This window comes from Cervus elaphus, chromosome 11 (genome assembly GCF_910594005.1).
Source record: "Cervus elaphus chromosome 11, mCerEla1.1, whole genome shotgun sequence".
Taxonomy (NCBI): domain Eukaryota; kingdom Metazoa; phylum Chordata; class Mammalia; order Artiodactyla; family Cervidae; genus Cervus; species Cervus elaphus.
The window spans coordinates 20489574-20509834 of NC_057825.1; the positions used below are offsets into that span (position 1 = coordinate 20489574).

The following is a 20261-nucleotide window of genomic DNA, read 5'->3' on the forward strand; positions in this document are numbered from 1 at the left end:
TGTGTGCACGTGGTGTGTGGTGCATGTGTGGTGTGTCTGTGATTGTGTGCATGTGGTGTGTCTGTGTGATTGTGCTCATGTGTGTGTGTGGTGTGTGTGTGTGATTGCATGCACGTGGTATGTTTGTGGTGTGTCTGTGATTGCATGCACGTGGTGCGTGTAGTGTGTCTGTGATTGTGTGCATGTGGTGTGTCTGTGTGATTGTGCACACGTGTGTGTGGTGTGTCTGTATGATTGTGTGTGTGCGTGTGTGTGGCGTGTCTGTGTGATTGTGTGCATATGCTGTGTGTGGTGTGTCTGTGTGATTGCATGCACGTGGTGTGTTTGTGGTGTGTCTGTGTGCACACGTGGTGCGTGTGGTGTGCCTGTGTGATTGTGTGCATGTGGTGTGTGTGCACAGGTGCTGGTTCTGACATGAAACAGGTAGGTGATGGTGGATCAGGAGTTGGACTCAGTTCGGAGAAACATCAATACAGTTCATCAGAAAGAACCTTTTCTGGGTCTTTCTATTCTGTGCCCCAGTTTTCTCTTCCTGCCCCTTCGCAGGCCTGTGGCATCAGCAGCTTCTAGACACTCACAGGAAAACCTCCCTTTCTCTGTGGGCCCAGGCCTCACAAGCCTTTAGGAGCAAGGCTGGCGTGTCAAGACTATGCAGACAGGGGAGGGGGTGGGGCTATGGAGGACTGGAGGGAGCCTGCCTGGATGAGAAGAGTGGAAATGCAGCTCTTCTGAACACCATGCTGGCTGGAGAGCATCCAGGGCTGTCCTTCAGAGCAGGTGGACATGCAGGCCAGAGAGGAGAGAGGGCAGCTGGTGACCGCAGGCTCTCCAGAGCGCACAGAACACCCTGGTAAGGTGAATGGCTGCTCCCTTACTGGGAAAGACTAGAGGATTTTACTACGACCTATGTGACCTAACAATGCAGTCAGCTCTGGGTGCTGTTGATTTGTCATTTGCGAAAATTCATGGGATGTCTGAGTCCACAACCTGTAAACGCTGGTGGACTTCTAGGAGAGCAGAAATAAAAAAAGAATAGTAGTAACAACAGTAACAACAAAAATAATGGCAGCGAAAATATATTCTTTATTATGCTCTAGGCACTAAGCATGTAGTTGTCAAACAGCAGGAAAAGACGGGTATTATTCAGCTCCTTCATACAGATGAGACTGAGGCTAAGAGGCGTAAGTGACTTGCCTGTAGGCACACTGCTGGTCAGCGACAGAGCTGGGTTCCCTTTAGGTCCGCCTGATCACGCGGCTTGAGTTATTAGTGTTGAAATTGCTGAGCACTAGAGGGCTAGGCAGTCAGGGTTGTTCTGCTCATTATTCAATTTCATCCAGGCTGGGGGTCCTGGGGGAGCCCCAGAGCTGGAAGCTGTACCCACTCGGGCGGGGCTCTGGGGTCCCCGGGGGGAATGGCTCCATGGGGTGGTGCTCTCGACACAGGGAGCCGAGGGCCTCCAGGAAGAGTTTTCTGAAGGAGGAGGACACCGCGTTGTACAGGACAGGGGTCACTGCCGAGCTGATGTAGAAGAGCGTGTTGGTCACCATGTAGAAGTAGTGATAGAAATCGTAGAGCTTGCTGGAAGGGAAACCCGGAAGGCCGGTTAGAGGGCCTGCTGCCTGCCCGCCGGGTCCTCCCCTTCCTGTTGGGAGCGTCTCCCCCTCCCTCCACAGGGCCAGGTCAAGAAGGCCTGCTTCCTGCGATCAAGAAGCACAACGTGAATTCAAGAAATGTTCCATCAGCACTAGCTTCCCTTGGCTGCCACGCTCCACCCAGCATCGGAGTCCCTGTTCCCGGCCGCCAGGCCCAGCCACCTGCAGAGTGAAAAGCATACCTGCTGATGGGCAGGGACCATGGTCTGGGCTCTCGAGACGTGGGGAGCCTCGTGCTGCTGCGTGAGGCCAGGGAGATGTGGCTTCATGAAGGGGAGAGAGGCATTCTGAGAAGTCCCACCCCTGGCCACCTTGGGAAGGGCTGTACCTGTGTGCATGTTGGTGTATGTGCGTGCACTTGTGTGTGTGTTTGTGTGTGCATATGTGCATAACTGTGCACGCGTGTATATGTGCACATGTGTGTCCGAGCTTGTGCATGTGTGTGCGCACCTGTGCATATGTGTGTGCACTTGTGTGTTTATGTGTGTGTGCATATGTATGTGTGCACATGTGTGCGCTCGTGTGGGTACACCTGTGTGCCTTCGCTTGTGCATATGTGTGCGTGTACTTGTGTATCTGTGTGTAGGGGAGATTGCATCTCTCGAGAACGAGTCATCTCTTGACACAGCTATTTCCTTGGAGGCCACATAGGATCTCTCTCCTCTCAGATGTCTGACTTCCGCTTACTATCAGGGTACAGTGATTTCCAAAAGGAAGAGAAGGGATTCTCAGCTTGGATTTTCTCCCATTGTGTCACGAAAGGGGTGCGCATGGTCTCATCTCTAAGGGGCCTCTGTTAGCTCATGTGATCCCAGCTCTGAGGTCTCCACCCTCTCTCCCTCCTTGTGAGAACATGGCCTTCGCCCTGCTCCCTACCTGCAGGCAGCTCTCCATCCTGGAGTCAGGAGGCCCGAAGCCTTGACTGCCGCTCACACGGCCTGAGCAGTTCAGAGAGTTTTCTAGATGATGCTTGGTTCCCCACCCTGAACTGGAAACTTTTGGGATAACGGACTGGGCAGGGCCAGCTAGAATGGAGACCAGAGTTCTGGAGAGGCCAGCAACCAGGGGGTTCCCCTGGAGAGTGCAGGCAATCCTAGCCCCACGCCACGGCCCCCCATGAGCTGGGGTTCCTCCGCTCACTCACTCAGTCCACCGTTCGTCAGGGACGTAGCAGTACATGAGCCTGCGGATGTGGTACGGCATCCAGCAGACGACATACACGGCCACAATGGCTCCTGCGGGACAGGTGGGGAGAGACAGACAGACAGCGAACACATTAGCAGTTAGGCAACTCTGGGGGGCGGAAGCTGCCTGAGGTGACAACAGCATTTCCCCAGAGCTTCCTCCTGGAGTCTAGGGGTTGGCAGGAGACTTTGAGGTTATCTGGCACACTCTTGTCTGGAAAGAAAGTGAAGGTGAAAGTCGCTCAGTCATGTCCAACTCTTTGCAACCCCATGGACTATACAGTTCATGGAATTCTCCAGGCCAGAATACTGGAGTGGGCAACCTTTCTCTTCTCCAGGGGATCTTCCCAACCCAGGTCTCCCGCATTGCAGGCAGATTCTTTACCAACTGAGGTACTAGGAAAGCCCCACTCTTGTCTGGATCTGCCCCCAAACCTGCTGTTACCCTGTCCTCTGAGTGAATGTCCACTTTAATCCTAACTGGTCCACTGACATGTTCTAGAAACTTCTACAACATCTATAACCTCCTGGCCACTAGAATATACTCCCAACTCGGGGCTGGATATTCCCCCTTGGTTGTCTAACTGCATAGATGTGTGTGCGTGTGTGCCTGCTAAGTCGCTTCAGTCATGTCCGACTCTTTGTGACCCAATGGACTGTAGGCTCCTCTGTCCATGGGATTCTCCAGGCAAGAATACTAGAGTGGGTTACTGTGCCCTCCCCCAGGGGATCTTCCCCACCCCGGAATTGGACCCATGCCTCTGTGTCTCCTGCATTGACAGGATTCTTTATCACTAGCGCCACCTGGGAAGCCCAACTGCATAGACAATAGAACTCAAATGTTCTGCCTTACAAAGCCTCTCCCTTCCTGTATCCCCTTTTTCTGGTTGATTGATGGCACCACTGTCCATCTGACAACTAAGCCAGGGAGTCTTCTCTTTCCAATACCCCCAAGATCCAGTCTATTAAAACGTTACTCCCTAGCATCTCTCCTCTCTCCCTTTCTCCCCACCTCCACTGTGCCCACCCCCAGGGGACCACATCTTCCCTCCACTGGACTGTGACAGCAGTCTCCTAACTGGTCCTATTGACATAAACTTCTCCTCCTTCCCTTCCCTCCTTCTCCTCCTTCCCTGGGTGGCAAACCCATTCTCTAATCCACCGAGGTCCCTGGACCAGCAACATCCACCTCAACTGGGAGTTTGTTAGAAATGTAGACTGTCAGGCACACCCAGACCAGACGCATCAGAATTTCTGGATGGGGGCCCAGGGGTCCACGTCTGACAACTCTCCCCAAGCATTCTTACATGCACGGAAGTTTGAGAAGCACTGAACAGCCTGTCCGGCAAGACTGCCGAGCATGTATATCTGAAGAGCAAGTCCCCCTGTCATTCCTGGACCCCGGCTCTTTCAGTGATGGCCCATTGTCTATGGAAAGAAGTCCAGGCCCTTCACGTGCTGCTTTTGCTACCTGGCACATCACATCACACTTAGCTCCTGTATTCAGTCCTGTGCATAAGACTGTGACATACATATGGCAGCAGAGACCCTGTCCCTTCCTCTGTCCTCTGGACCTTTGTGTGTGCCTGGATCACACAGGTGCTTGGAGAGACCTCTGCTTTCCTGGGCCTTTAAAGTTGCCCTTACAGAGCCAAGTTTGCCCAGATACTTAAAAAAAAAACAAACACATAGATCAACATCGCATCAGAGAAAGTGGATAGTTAGTGGGGAACTGGATTTGGAGACCTAGCTGGCCTGCGCCCACAATGCCTGGCCTGCAGGTCCTTAAATACATCGGTTCCTCACGTCCATCTGAACAACCAGACTCCCTGAAAAGCAGCCAGGCATCTGCTCGTCTTTGTGTGCCACCCCTTGGAGCCGACGGGGGCGGTTCGTGTACACAATTCCCATTCCTTCTTTTAACTATACTACTGTACCTTACAGAAGCCTGTTGGTGATTGTATAACTCCCCAGGGCATAGAGAAAAATGAGACCTAGACAGAGGCAGGAACTAGCTCAAGGCCATGTGGCCAGGGTTTGATGGAGACCACCCTGGTCTGGCCCTTCCACTCCGGGCGGGGTTACCAGGAACTTAACTGAGAACTTGGATGCTGCGCCGGAGGCCATGGATCTGGCGGGAGTCCTTGCGTCTCACCAGGGTGGCCTGGTGCCCCAGGGGCAGTGTCTTCCTCTCTTTGATCATTAGCTCCAGGCGGCTGGGGGCAGAACTGCCTGCGGTGGGAGGGGACGGCACCTGGGAGCAGAGGGCCGCCAGGTGGCTCACGGTGACGCCGTTCAGGAAAGCGGTTAATGCCAAAGGGAGCACGAAGGACACCAGCACATTCACCTGGAAAAGGTGATTCCAAGGGTTATGGCAGTAGCTCCAAGGCTCGGTGACCGCTGGTCCTCAGGTGTGCCCGAGGGCCCAGGAATCTGCAGCAACAGGAGCAGGGCTGGGGGGGCTGCTGCTGTAAATGGCAGATTTACAGATGCTGAGAAAATTCTTAGAAAGTAAGGAGAGAGCAGTGAAAATAGAAAAGATATGAAAACAGGGGGCATTTAGGATGCCCACTATCTAAATAATAGCCATTCTGGAAAGAAAAATAGATAAAACAGTGGAGGAAATTATAATGTAGGGAAAAAAAACACATTTAAGGAAGTTTTCCCAGGGCTTCCTTAGTGGTTTATTGGTAAAGAATCCACCTGCCAGACGAATGGATAAGAAAGCTGTGGTACATATACACAATGGAATATTACTCAGCTATGAAAAAGAATGCATTTGAATCAGTTCTAATGAGGTGGAAGAAACTGGAGCCTATTATACAAAGTGAAGTAAGTCAGAAAGAAAAACATCAATATAGTATATTAACGCATATATATGGAGTTTAGAAAGATGATAATGATGACCCTATATGTGAGACAGCAAAAGAGACACAGATGTAAAGAACAGAGTTTTGGACTCTGTGGGAGAAGGCGAGGGTGGGATGATTTGAGAGAATAGCATTGAAACATGTATATTATCATATGTAGAATAGATCGCCAGTCCAGGTTCAATGCATGAGAAAGGGTGCCCAGGGCTGGTGCACTGGGATGACCCTGAAGGATGGGGTGGGGAGGGAGGTGGGAGGGAGGTTCAGGATGGGGAACACATGTACACTCATGGCTGATTCATGTCAGTGTATGGCAAAAACCACTACAATATTATAAAGTAATTAGCCTCCAATTAAAATAAATAAATTAATTAAAAATATAAGAATCCACCTGCCAGTGTAGGAGACACAGTTTTGATCTGGCAGGATGTCACATGCCACAGAGCGATTAAGCCCATGCACCACAACTATTGAGCCTCTGCTCTAAGCCCAGGAGCCACAACTACTGGGCCCATGTGCAGCAGCTACTGAAGCCACACTCCCTAGAGCCGTCGCTCTGCAACGAGAGAAGCCACGACCATGAGGAGCCCACATACAGCTATTAGGGAGGAGCCCCTGCTTGCCACAACTAGAGAATAGCTCATGCATCAATGAAGAGGCAGCCCAGCCATAAGTCAATAAAACTATATTTTCAAAAAGTTTTCCCAAAATTGAGGGATGTGAACTTCTAGACTGGAAGGCGTGTGGGTGCTCAGAACAATGGATGAAAATAAACCCACATCATGGCACCATCTTATGACATTTAGCACCTGGAGATAAGTGGTAGGTCTCCAAACCTCCCAAAGGGATAAAACAAGGCACATACAAAGGAGGGGAACCAGAATGGCCTTCAGTTCAGTTCAGTTGTTCAGTTGTGTCCGACTCTTTGCGACCCCATGGACTGCAGCACGCCAGGCCTCCCTGTCCATCACCAACTGGCCTTAGACTCACTCAAAGCAATGAGGAAGCTAGAAAATAATAGACTGATGCTTTACAATTTGTGAGGAAAAACAGTTTCCATCTTGTAATGTTCTGCCCAGCTGCACTGTGAGAGGATAAAATGAAATATTTTCAGACATGTAAATTCTCAAAAAGTGTTTTTACCTTCTATGGACCTTTTCTCAGGTCTCAAGAGGTTACAAGAGCATATGTTCCATCAAAATAAGCTTCTGAACCAACATAGAGGGAGACCTGGGATCCCCAAATTGGGTGTCCCCCAGAGGAGCGGAAAGATGGGGTAGCATTGGCAAGGTGCTGGAGCAGAAGAGAGGACTCCAGGCATGATTGAAAAATACAAGATGAGGTTGGTTGATTACCAACCCTGATTGACAGGGTACTTATACTTCTGGTGTGTGCATGCTAAGCTGCTCAGTTGTGTTCAACTCTTTGCAATTTTGAAAGCAAGTGTAATGCTTTCCTATTGCGTTTTTATTCCTATTTCCACAGTTCCCCATATTCCTATTAATACAGCAGTTGATATTTCTTTTGAAATCCTTCATTAACACTGAATGTTTAGGGCTCTTTTTCTATCTGTACACTGACCCAATAAACTAGTTTTTCTTGTCATGGGGCTAAAGATCACTAGTTTGGGTGATAATAGAAAAGCAGAAGATTGGGTGAGTCATGAAATCTACATTTTTTTTACTTGCTCTCCAGGTAATTCTTATACCCAATCATGTTTGCTCACCACTCCTGCAAGACTAGGAAGACTTCAGAGTCAGTCTTGAGTTCAAATCTGTAATTCTCTTTATTTTTTTTATTGCGGTATAGTTGGTTTACAATACTGTTAGTTTCAGGTATATAGCAAAATGATTCGGTTATACATACATACATATATATTTTTCAGATTATTTTCCATATAGGTTATTCCAAGATATTGAATATAATAATTCCCTGTGCTATACAGCAAATCTTTGTTGCTTGCCTATTTTATATATAGTACTTTTTATCTGTTAATCCCATAGTCCCAATTTATCCCTGGTCTCTCCCTCCCTTTCCCCTTTGATAACCATATATTTATTTTCTAGGTCTGAGGGTCTGTTTCTGTTCTGCATTTAGTCATTTATGTTATGCTTTAGATTCCACATATAAACGATACCGTGTAATATTAGTCTTTCTCTGACTTACCTTCGCTCAGTATGATAATCTCTAGGTCCATCCGTGTCGCCACAAAATGGCATTATTTCATTCTTGTTTGGACTTCTCTTAGTGTTTCGCTTTGGCCAAGTCTCTGCCCAGATCTTTGTTAAATCGGGCAGTGAGACCCAACTTTCTGACTGCTCTCTGGCGTGAGAGATGAAAACAGGCGGTGGGGTCGCTCCTCCGGCTTACCTGGACGAAGACCTGCAGGGTGGTGCGGCTCACCAGCACGGTGCACACGCGCGAGGCGGGCTCCGGCTCCCCGCCCGCCGTCTCCAGCTCCTGCTTCTGCCCCATGATGACGGCCATGGGCAGGGCCAGGCCGAGCGAGGCGGCCCAGACGGCTGACAGCAGGCGGCGGGTCTTGCGCGGTGTCAGCAGCCTTCGGGCGCGCAGGGGCTGGCACACGGCCAGGCAGCGCTCGGCGCTCAGGCTGGCCACGCTGAACACCGTGGCGTAGGCGCACAGCTCGCGCACGAAATAGTAGGCGCGGCAGCCCAGGTCTCCGAAGACCCAGGGGTAGTGGAACCACACGAAGTTGTAGAGCTCCATGGGCATGCCGACCAGCAGCAGCAGCAGGGCGGAGAGCGCCAGGCTGAGCACGTGGCAGCGCAGGCGCCCGGGGGGCCCGGCCCGCGCCTTCAGCACCACGTGCACGGACAGCGCATCGCCCGCAGTGCCCAGGGCGAAGATGAGCGAGTAGAGCGCGGTGAACAGCACCTTGGCCCAGAGGCGCGTGTCCACGCCCAGCCGCGCGTCCAGGCTCAGCGCGGGCCCGGGGCTGGGTCCCGGGGCCCGCGGGCTGCCAGTCTCCATCGCGTTCCCGAGACTGCGCTCCCTCCCTCTCCCTGCCCGGAGACTGGGCGAGCTGCCCCGTTGGCCAGCGCCTCCCCTCCTCTCTGGGAACCTCCAGAATGGGAGGACACGCCCCGCGAAGGGTGCCCCGGAGCCGGCGCAGGACCGCGAGGGTAAGCCTGTGAGTTGTGCTTACGTTTCTCAGTTCAGTTCCCCGGCGGGGGAGACACGTGCTGGATGGAGGGTGGGCTCATTTTGGGGGGACCCAAGAGACGGTGAGTTGGGCCGGATGCCTCCATTTACTAGCTGTGTGACCTTGGGCAAGTTATTTTTTGTCCTCTCAAGCCATTTCTGCATTTAAAATATAATCCACACTGCAGACTTTCTGTGAAGATTGAGTGGGTGAATCTGTGTGCAACTCTTTACCTGTAGCTTAAGCAGGCATCCCACATGTACCGTGTGCTCTACTGCTGCCTGTGTGTACCGTCCCAGGACAACTGATCAAGAATTTGCCCACATGTCAGCATTTCCCAGGTAGCTCAGTGGTAAAGAATCCACCTGGAATGCAGAAGACTCAGGTTCAATCCCTGCGTTGGGAAGATCCCTTGGAGGAGGAAATGGCAACCCTCTCCAGGATTCTTGCCTGGAAAATGCCATGGGTAGAGGAGCCTGGTGGACAGTGCACATGGGGTCATAAAGAATCAGACACGAATGAGCATGCATGCAACATTTTGCAGCTGTTATTCTTGGGAAAGGGCTCTTTCATCTTCTTGCTAAAGGCTGTTTCAGTGCCACAGTAATGTCCTCAAGGAGGTCCTCTGTCACTGTCAGATGCCCCCACATGATATCTTGATATCTGCTTTCTCTATCCTTTGAAGATGTCATGCTCATGGAGCAGTGTGAGAAAGTGAAAAGAAATATTGCACATGTTTTAAAGCCTTCCATGGGTCTTTTTCCTAAACCCACCTAGAACACCAGAACTTAATTCACTTATTTCAGTTTTTTTGGCTGCACTGTTGTTGTACCAGGGCTTTCTCTGGTTGTGGTGAGTGGGGGGCTACTCTCTAGTTGCGGTGTGCAGGAAGGTAAGATGCAGGTAATAAGGGAGTGAGGAAGACTCAGTACCAATGACACATGCAGTGGGCTCTCCCTACAGATGTGTGCAGAGGGGTCAGGATTTCTATCTTCCCCCAGGGGACTAGAGGAGAATGACTGATATGCCCTCTGGTTGTAAATCCCATACCTGGTCCCTCTAAGCTGAAACTCTGAGAACATATCCGTGTGTGGATGCTCTGGGCCTAACGCTTGCTTCTTCAGTACCTACAAGAACTTAATTTTGCTTCTGAATAAAAGCATCACTTGTGTTAAGATTGCTTTCAGCCTGTATTGGAAGACTTTGATCCTTGATATCCTCCACTGTCTATGTTAGAATAAAAATCTGGGCTTCCCTGTTGAGTCACAAAGTGAAAGTCTCTCAGTCATGCCAGACTGTGACCCCATGGACTATACCATCCATGGAATTCTCCAGGCCAGAATACTGGAGTGGGTAGCTGTTCCCTTCTCCAAGGGACCTTCTCAACTCAGGGATTGAACCCAGGTGTCCTGCATTGCAGGCAGATTCTTAACCAGCTGAGCCACCAGGAAAGCCCAAGAATACTGGAGTGGGTAGCCTGTCCCTTCTCCAGTGGATCTTCCCGACCCAGGAATCAAACTGGGGTCTCATGCATTGTGGAAGGATTCTTTACCAGTTGAGCTACCAGGGAAGCCCGTTGAGTCACAGGCCAAGCTAAATTTCTCAATTTCTAAGTGCAGCAAATAATTCAGAACTACCCAGTACCGGAGGGCGCTGCTAGGGGTGGCAGTTATGGAAGGGAAGGATTATGAGTCCAGAGATGCCAGAGGCAGGATGCTACACTGTTCTGGGCTGTCTGGGCAGTGGTGTGAAGTACTGACAAGGCTTCCTGTCCAGGCAAGGAGTCTCTGGGTCTAAGAATCTGGGTCTTCTGTTTGCTTTGTGTACCTAGATTCCTAACTTTCTTGCCTGTTGCATGTAGGGTCCTATCAAAAGGGCTTCTGCCATGGACTGAACTGTGTTCCCCTTCCCAGTGGTTGAAGACTTAACCCCTAGTGTGATTGAATCTGGAGTAAGGAGATAATTAGAGTTAAAGGAGATCATAGGTGATAAGTATCCGTGTAAGGACTTCCCTGGTGGCTCAGATGATAAAGCAGGAGATCTGGATTTGATCCCTAGGTCAGGAAGATACCCTGGAGAAAGAAATGGCAACCCACTCCAGTATTCTTGCCTGGAGAATCCCATGGACAGAGGAGCCTGGCGGGCTACAGTCCATGGGGTCGCAAAGAGTTGGATATGACTGAGCGAGTAACGCACACATTAGAGGAGATGTCAGAGAGCGCCCCACCTCTCTCTGTCTCTTTCTTTCTGCCACACGAGGACCAGTGAGGAGGAGACGGTCGGTCTGCAAGCCAGGAAAAGAGCTCACACCAGGAACCAAGTCTGTTGGCACCTTAATCTTGGACTTCAGCCTCCAGGACTGTGCGAACGTAAACTTCTGCTGTTTAAGCCCCACAGTCCCTGGTGTGCTGTTCTGACAGCTTGAGCAGACTCAGACAGCTTCCGTCCCCAAGCCACCTTTGGGCCTGATGCCAGCACGTGACCCAGAGACTTTACTTGCTACTTGAACCTTGGAAAAAGACAGTTAATTCCCTGTTTCCATCACTCCAGAATTGAGTCATCGTAGGGTTTTCTGACTCAGAGAAAGAGGGGACAACAGAGTCACTGTGTGTGTATGTGTTATGAGAGACAGAGAGGGAGGCAGAGATGTAACATATTTGCAGGTTCTGGGATTAGAACATTGACCCATTTGGGGATTGATATCCTGCATTTCACACCTCAGGTCCAACCTACCATCCTTTTTCTCAAAGACCTAAGAATGGAAGCCTCTTCATGGAGTGGAGAAATCAGGGAAGGCTCCGTGGAGGAAAGAGGTGTGGCCTGGCCCAGTCAGTGGACACATTTGGAAAGACCTTCCAGGAAGTGGGTCACAGTATGAGCTAAGATTTAGAAATGGGACCAGACAAGGTGCTCTGGGCGGGGTGGTTCACAGGAGACTCCCAAACCTGGCAGCCTGGGGAAAAGGGGTGCCCTGTGGATTCTTGTGGCCGGGGCATGTAGGGGGCAGTGTTTCAGGGCAGACTTCAATGTGGTCCTGCCTGGGGTCCCATGGGGCAGCGCAGGAGTTCTCAGAAGCTCTAGTGGAGGACAAGTTGGAGATTCAGGCCAACAGAAATCCAAAGTAAAATAGAACTTCCGTTTCTTTGTCTGTAAAATGGAGCTATTCATGCCTACCTCAGAGTGACTGTAAGGATTAGTAGTCGTGACTGCTTTTTGAGGGTCTAATACACGCCAGGCGTTTATCAAGGACTCTCTGTTCATGGCCTCAAGTGCCCCCACAACAGCCCTGTGACGGAGAGACTATTTTTATCCCTGTGTTTCCCAGATAAGGAAACAAAGGTCCTTAAAAGGTCTGAGTCAGAACAGCTTCGAGGCGCCGAGTCAGCCCCAGAGCCCAGGTCTGTGTGACTCAGATGGTGCAGCTCAGTCATCACATGTTGCTTCCAGGAACCCCATCAACACACATGTCCCTATTTCTAAGTGCACCAGCCCAGCCAGTGCTGGCTGTCATCGGCCTGACATAGCAGCAGGACACCATCAGCCTGACCTCCCCACAAGCAGGGGTGTGAAACCCGCCTGGGCTCGGAGCCCGGAAGACCAGGCACGCCCCGTCTTGTTCACGCTGAGGCTCCACGTGGCTGGCCCTGGGGATGGCTGCAGGAGGACTGGTGTGCTGTGTCCACAGCTCCCGTGTAGCTCTCTGCACCTATCACACAGCCAGCTGAGCGCTCCCCATGACCTGGTATAATGACTCACAGTCTTATCACTGATTGGTCATGAGGTTCTCAAAATATCTTGACAGCAGGAATTAAAAATAGTAAGAGTAGTGGGCACCCAACTCAGTAGAAGTGTCTGAAAGTGTTATTTTCACCCTTCCGTTGAGGACATTCAGGGACCTTCAGTCTGTGGGAGCTGTTCCAGGGAGTGGGCTGGGGGCCACTCCGCCCTCTCTGCTCTTCTCCAGGGGGAGGGAGGCCAGCTGTGCAGTGTGTGGCCAGGATCGTGGTGACCTGGGCATGTGGAAGCCTGGAGTTCAGAACCTTCCTGTGGCTTACCAGATGCAGCAGAACTGGGGTAGCCGCTGACCTCCAACCTGTCAAGGGAGGTCGTTATTACTCATCACGTTTGTTAGGACATGCCTGGCATCTTTCTGGTATCTGCCCAGGCCACCCCCGGCACATCCCTGGATGGATTCCGGGTCAGGGTCCCTTCCAGAGAGCAGGAGGAAGAGGAGTGAAGCGAGTGGAAAGGCAGAAGGTCTGGCTGGGGAGGAGGTAGGGACCAGAGTCGGTGCTTCTGCACCCACAGAGTAGAGCTGAGAGGTGTTTGGAGGTGGGCGGTCTTAGCATCACAGGCTGTAGGGATTCTGGGGCCAGGGGATCCCTCTGTGCTAGGGATCAGGGAGGTTGTCTCCTTCAGTCCTTGTCAAACGAGATGGGAGCCTCTCATCCAGGCCTGCAGCTCACCCTGTGCTCCCTCCCATCCCCATCTTCCCCAGAAACTGCCTCCCCCACCCAGCTGCGGGCCTGCACAACTCTGCCCCGAGGAGCCCAGCCCCATCAGCACAAACCCGCAGCTCCTGGCAGGATCAGAACCACGTTCAAGCACTGTGTTTGGGGTCAACCCGACCCTGCTTAGAAACTTCCCGCTTTGTGACCCAAGACCAGTTCTTCAAGCTCCCCTTTCATTTCCGTAACCTCATAGGGCTCCCGTGCAGAACATGTACCGGAGAGCAGGTGACCGCCTGGTGGTGTACCTGCAAGTGTTATTTTCTCCCTTCCCTGGCTTCCTGGTGTGCAAGCAGCACTCAGGTCCAGCGAGTCATCATGAAGACGCTGCTGAGTGTGATGGAGGTGATGCCCCTGCCCCCTGGGGATGGGGGGCTGCTGACCCCAGCCTTCCTGACTCCCCAAAGGGTGCCCATGCATGGAGAGAAAGGATTCCTCATCACTTCTGTGGGAAACCAGGGGCTTCCCCGGTGGCTCAGATGGTGAAGAATCTGCCTGCACTTCAGGAGACCCGGGTTTGATCCCTGGGTTGGGAAGATCCCCTGGAGGCGGGCATGGCTACCCACTCCAGTATTCTTGCCTGGAGCATCCCATGGGCAGAGGAGCCTGGTGGGCTACCATCCAGAGGGTCTCAAAGAGTCAGACACGACTGAGCGACTAAGACTTTCGCATGACACGACAGTGGTAGAGGAGAAGGTGAATGGACTACAGGACCCGCACATCCTCTTTTGCAAGGTTCCCTGCACCCAGCATGTGAGGTGGTGCCTCCCCCCAACACCTCCTCCCCACAGATCACCTCTGGAGGCAGCACTCGTGAGTTTGTGACCTTGGGGAAGGTAGTGGTGAGGCAAGAGTACCCAGCAGGTCACGCCCTGTGACTGGGTGTCAGTCTCACAGAGTCCAGAGAAACTGGCTTCTGCTGGAGACCTCTGCATCCTTCAGGCCCCCGGAGGTGTCCCGGTGTTGTTTTGTTAGCCAGCCCCAGGTGGGAGAGGATTTGCAATTCAACACTCTGCTCTTTTCCTGAGCCTTGTGACTTGGCCGGGCTCCTGGGTGGAAAGAGAAGCTGCCTGCTCTGGGCTCAGTGTCGCTGGGCCAGCCTCCCAGCTCCTGAAATTAGCCTCCGCAGACACCGTTCTCTGGGCGTTGGGTGGGGAGGCCAGTGGAGTCCCCCCGAGCCCAGCCATGGAGGAGCAGGACCACGCCTGTGACCCCACCTGGGAGCCCCCACAGGCAAAGAGCCGCCCGGACTCACCTTGGTCGTGGGTAAGGGCCAGGGCATGGCCACATGCAAACCCCCCACCCCCCCGCCCCGCCTGGCTGAGGAGTGCAGGTGGGCCCTGTGGGTCTCTTAGAGGATTGGTGCGTCCACATTTTTTCCAAAGAACTGATGGGACCAGCTGCTCCCCAGAGGCTCCTGGGATGGAGGCTGCATTTATGGAAGAGGGTTTAGAACTGACTCGAGAAGTCAAGGCGTTTTTCTTTGCCTTGGATGGAGAGAAATAGTGACTGCTTTAATCCTCAAGACAGAGAGTTATTTGAGGACTCCTGCTCACCAGGCCCTGTGCAGGGAATGCTTGCCGTCTTCTGTGTTTGCATGCGGGCAAGGAGGGGAGGCCCCGAGGGTTGAAGTTACGGGATCAACACAGGCATTTGAGCACGGTTGTGTCAGCGGGTGTGATGTGTGTGCTGCAGGCGCCCCTGGACTCCAAAGCCAGAGATTGCACTGTCTGCATTTTCTAGATCTCATCCTAGATGTCCAGGCTTTCTTCAAAGGTAGTTATATTTGTGTGAAGCCCCAAAATCAAGAGTAGAGGGTGTTCAGATAACCCCAAGTGGAAGTGGGGACCAAAGGTGGAGGCTGGACTAGAGTTTGGGCTTGGCTATTTCTTCCAAAGCCTGGGGGTTTGGCCACAGTGAAAATAATGTGTTAATGGTAGTGGTTTAGTCACAAAATTGTGTCTGGCTCTTTGCGACCCCATGGACTGTAGCCTGCCCGGCTCCTCTGTCCATGGGGATGCTCCAGGCAAGAATACTGGGGTGGGTTGCCATTTCCTCCTCCAGGGGATCTTCTGGAACCAGGGATCGAATCCTGGTCTCCTGCATTGCAGGCAAATTCTTTACAACTAAGCCACCAGGGAAACCACCAGTGTATCACTCCCCTGCCCCAAATGTCTAGGACATCTTTGACGCTCCTGGTCTGGCCCCCAGCTGCAGAGGCTGGGCTGGTCCTGGAGGATTCCACACACCCTGGAAACAGAGAGAGCTTGGGGTCCATCTCACCTATGGGGAGAGGGTGAGGTGTGTGGTGTGCATGGAGCAGACACAGCCTCCTGGCTGCCCCTGGTTCCCCGAAGCCCCGTCATTGTCACTTCAGTCCCGTCCACCCTCAGGGCAGCTCCTTTCCCTGCAGGGACATGGGACCTTGCTATTGGTACTCAGGCGGAGATGCGGGGGGCAGGGGGAGCCCGAGAAAGGGCCTCTGGATTCTGCTCCCACCCTTTGCCACTTGGCCCTTTGGGCCGGTGTTTCCTGGGCAGACAGACGCTCGAAGAGGCGGCTGTGCAGTGAGCCTCCCTCTGCAGGCGGAGGGCAGGAATGGGAGCACTCCCCCGCAGTGCTCTGTACATCGATGGCACTCACACTCTAGCTTAGCAGATGGTTTTGTGGTTCTTCGGAGATTAAGATGGTTGTGTCTTGTTTTCCATTCCTGGAATGTCTCTCTTGAACAGAGCAGCCCTGAGAAGTGCCCCCTTCTTCTCCCAGGTGAGCAGCACTGCGCTCTCAAAAGCTCTCCCACATCCACTCCGGGACCGAGTCTCCTCAGCCCTGGGACACAGGTCTTATCATCATGGCATCCCTCTTGTACAGCCCATCTCTCTCGCAGTTTCCCCAGGCTGTCATATGTCATTCCCATCTGACAATGGGGAAACTGAGGTTTTGATGTTGCCCGACAAGTGGCTCGGGGATGGGAGGGGGTGGGGGAGATGGAGGCAGGGTGGTAGCCCAGCCCTACCGTCATTCCCCACACCTGCGGGTGCTGTGATCCCAGGAAGCTCCGACAACGTCTGTTTTCTGCTTTTATCTTTGGATTATTAGCAATTTTTCCTGGTTATAAAATTATGTGTATTAGAAAAGGTTTAGATTCTACAGCGGAGTGCAAATATTAATAAGATAATAAAATGCCAATCATTTCACCCGCTTGGGCGGTCGCCTGGGAACTTTGTCAACTGAGGTCGCCCTGTGTTTTCCTGGAGCCTCATTATAATTAAGCCACAGAAAGGATTTCAAAGTCTCTAGTTCTTTTTTCATTTCAACCCCTTCACTGCCCTGTTTGCTCGATTCTAAAATCCCCAAAGCGCTCTGGCTGTCCACTGTGGCCTGGACCCCTTGCTGTGTGACATCTGTGACTGTCGTCCTGGCGGAGGCAGGTGTCCGTGGCAGGAGAGGGTGAAGGGTGACGGGGGACAGTCTGCTGGACTCTGGAGCTGCTGCGCTGGCCCTGCAGACTGTCCACCCCCGGGTGCAGGGTTTAAATGGGCCCAGGAACTTGGGCTTGGCTCCCGCTGGTGCCCACATCCAGGAGAATGTGAACTGCTGAGCTGAAGGGTGGCTGCCGGGCAGGGATCCCAGGAGTCTAACGGGGCTCCAGGGAGAGCGCTGGCCTCCTTCCACTGTTGGGGGCTCGGTCCAGCCCTGGGAGGACAGAGGAGGCCAGGTCCTGAGTGAGGCTTCAGCAAAGCTGGACTGGAACACAAAGCAGGAAATCGAGGTGGACGCCCAGATGGACTGCCTGCCATGCAGGAAAGCTTAGGAGGAGGCTGCAAGAGAGCTGGCCAAGCAGGGCAGGAGAGGCGGGAACCGTAGCTGCCGTGGCCAGGAGCCCGGGCTGAGCTGGCTGCTTCTGGGGAGGGTAAGAATGGCTCAGCCATCGTGGGGCACTTTCATTCCTGGGGCCAGGAAAGGGCAGCTGGCAGTGCCAAGAGCCCTGGGAGGCACCTGTTAAGTTGGCAACAGCTCCCTGAACACAGGCCACATCCCTTCCCAGAGGCTGTGAACTTGATGTCCAGGCTCTGAGCGTGTGCCGAGCTCCGTGGGGCACAGTGATGGGTGAGACCTGGTCCCCACCCGCAGGAGGTCAGGGTGGAGTGTGAGTGGGTGCGTCTGCCAGCTGCCAAGTTCCTGTGGACACAGATCAGGAGGAATTCCTGCTGGCAGGGCTGGGGAAGGCGTCTTTGTGAAGCTGGCATCGGAGCCAGGGCTTGGGAGGAGGGTAGGATTTCAATAAACAGAACACATGGGGGGAGGGGTGGCGGGCAGAGACTTCTAGGCCAAGGGTTCAGCCTGAGTGACAGCTGGGCTTTGCGAGAACAGGGTGTTCTCCTAAAGCTAAGTCTGCAAGTTCAGTTCTTCAAGCTGTTTGGGATTTTATGTCTCTTGAGTTGGGGCGTGCGTGGTGATATTCATCTCAGTCAGGCCCCCAGTCTGTGAGAGAAAGCAAACAGTCACGGACCAAATATGTGGGACTCGGTGTGAATCCAGGGTCACACAGGGCCTGGGATCAAGTTTAGTTTTACCACTTGTAAGTTTGATTAACTGGAGCCTAAGTTTTCTTATCTGTAAAATGGGACTTAACAATACCTAATAATATAATAATCACTGGGACTTGGTTGCTCCTTGTTGTTCACTTGCTAAGTTGTGTCCGACTCTTTGCAACCCCATGGACTGAAGCACACCAGGCCTCCCTGTCCCTCATCATCTCCCGGAGTTCACCCTGTTTCATGTCCATTGAATCGGTGATGCCATCCAATCATCTCATCCTCTGCCACCCTCTTCTTCTTCTGCCTGCGATCTTTCCCAGCATCAGAGTCTTTTTCCAACGAGTTGGCTGTTCGCATCAGGTGGCCAAAGTATCAGAGCTTTGGCACCACGTGCTTGGTAAATGAGCTATCGTTAATAAACCTGGGGAAAAAAAAATACCTTGTTACAAGTTGGGTTGTAAATACCAGTGAAGAGAAAATCATTTGCATTTGGACCATTGATCTCAGTACGGTAAAGAGATAATGCACAAAATCAGAGCCCCACCTCCCCTATTATGGACAATTCAGAGTGAGACTTTGTGCAGACCTTTTGGCTCGGCATGCAAGACCTCTCAAGAGCTTCCTGCTCTTGGCTCTGTCCTCACCTACCATGACCATGTGTTGCCCAGCAAGTGCCTCTCCTCGGAGGCACTGAGCCCATTATGTTAGCTGGGTCTCCAGGGAATGAACATCAGGACCTCAGACCCTTCCTGCTGTCTCCAGCCCCTGAGACTTGGCAAGGGGCTGGACTTTGGGCCCCAACTTCCCAGAGAACATGTTTGCCACTAAACTCCCTTGGCAAAGCTGACCAGAAGCCTGGGCAGAAGCCGGGTCATAGCCTCCAAGACCCCTTTCCTTAGGGACCCGTAGGGCCAGCACCCCTGAAAGTGCTGGGGGCATGTAAGGACAGACTCAGGGACAGGGTCCACCTCTTCCCAGAGGCCCACCCAACTTGAGACACCTGTCTACCCACCTGATCCAGGCAGGATCCCAAGAGGCTACTGCCTGGGATCAGCCTGAAACTACTGGCTCTCTGGTTGAGTGATGGGGAGATGGGCAGAGAAAGAAACCAGGAAGCAGTCCCTTCACGTCCCCGTCATGGGAAGCACAGTGCCCTGGGCCCAACCACCAGACCCCTGCTTCCTGTGAAGTCGAGGGGGAGGTCTGGAGCTCCCCCTGGAGGTGGTACTCTGCCACTACAGAGTGCCTACAAACAGAAAAACTGCAGGAAAACCACCACCCCCGCTGTATCACAGCCAAGTGGCCGATGGGACTTTTACTAGGGACAGAAACAGGATGAACACAGAAACTCAGTGGTGCAACGTCAGTGATTACTGGGTCAAATCTGAATTCCTCATTAAGTTTGTTTGTGATTAAACTCCTTGCAGGAAACTGTTGTTGGATTACATACTGCACCGTGCTTTTAAAGTCTGACTCTTGCTGCCACCGTCCCTTTCTGTCTGTTCTGTTTTCCTTATATATAACTTCTTCTCTCCTGTTGGGCTGTGAGCCCCGAGGGCAGCCAGAGTGTCTCCATCTTGGTGTTGCCCAGAGCTCCTAACACAGTTGTGTTACATGTCTGGGTCAGCTGGATTTATACCTTTTGCCTTGATGTAATATTGCAGCACCCCCTTTTGCTCTGAAATGGGGTGATAACCCTACCTGGTACACATCTGTAAGGTCATACCTGCATTTGACTTTGGAGCCATCCCCTCACCCACAGCTTGTTTCCAAAGGTCTTTTCTCACAGTCACTTAAGGGTCCTAGTCATCTCCTCTGGTCAGGGCTAGAGGGGGTTGGAGGACTTTGTATGGCAGTACTGTGTTTCACACAAAGATTAGGGTCTAACGTTAGTGCAGGAGGCAGAAACTGTGTGGTCCGGTTCCCTGAGGATGCTGTTCCCTGCAGACACCATGCCTTGGTGTGTTAGCAGAAAAGCTAAGGGAATAGATTAAGTATTAAATAGATTAAACTGAGTTGGTTTTTCAGTCCTTCAGTTTTGTCTGACTCTTTGGACATCATGGACTGCAGCATGCTAGGCTTCCCTATCCTTCGTCATCTTCTCCAGAAGCTTCTCGCCCTCTCCATTGCAACCACCCTGGTCCAAACCACTTTCACCTCTCTGTGGGATTAATACAACGACCTCCCAACTGGTCCCCTGCTCCTGCACTGCCCCCTGTGCCCCCAGGACTTCCTGTCTCAGTCAGAGTCAAGGCCAATTCCTTGATGATGCCTGGTCAGATCCCACCCCTCCCTTGCTTTCTGACACAAACTCCTATTCTTCCCCTTGTGGTCTTA

The 20261-nt window shown here is 52.4% G+C and overlaps 2 protein-coding genes across 3 annotated transcripts in view; one reads left to right on the plus strand and one right to left on the minus strand.

Annotated features, from left to right (window-relative positions):
* Positions 1-1063: 1063 nt before the first annotated feature.
* On the minus strand, positions 1064-8719 carry NTSR2 (neurotensin receptor 2). The gene is given in 5 exon segments (XM_043916538.1): positions 1064-1405; positions 1407-1581; positions 2800-2890; positions 4937-5186; positions 8080-8719. Coding segments are annotated over 5 exon segments (1257 nt in total). The 5' UTR covers positions 8704-8719; the 3' UTR covers positions 1064-1288.
* A 5766-nt stretch (positions 8720-14485) lies between these two features.
* LPIN1 (lipin 1) overlaps positions 14486-20261 on the plus strand; it is a 125626-nt gene continuing 119850 nt past the window's right edge. For both annotated transcript variants that reach the window (XM_043917095.1, XM_043917096.1), the window contains exon 1: positions 14486-14649. In XM_043917095.1, the coding sequence (XP_043773030.1) occupies positions 14569-14649 (81 nt within the window). In that variant the 5' untranslated portion in view covers positions 14486-14568. The remainder of the gene's footprint in view (positions 14650-20261) is intronic.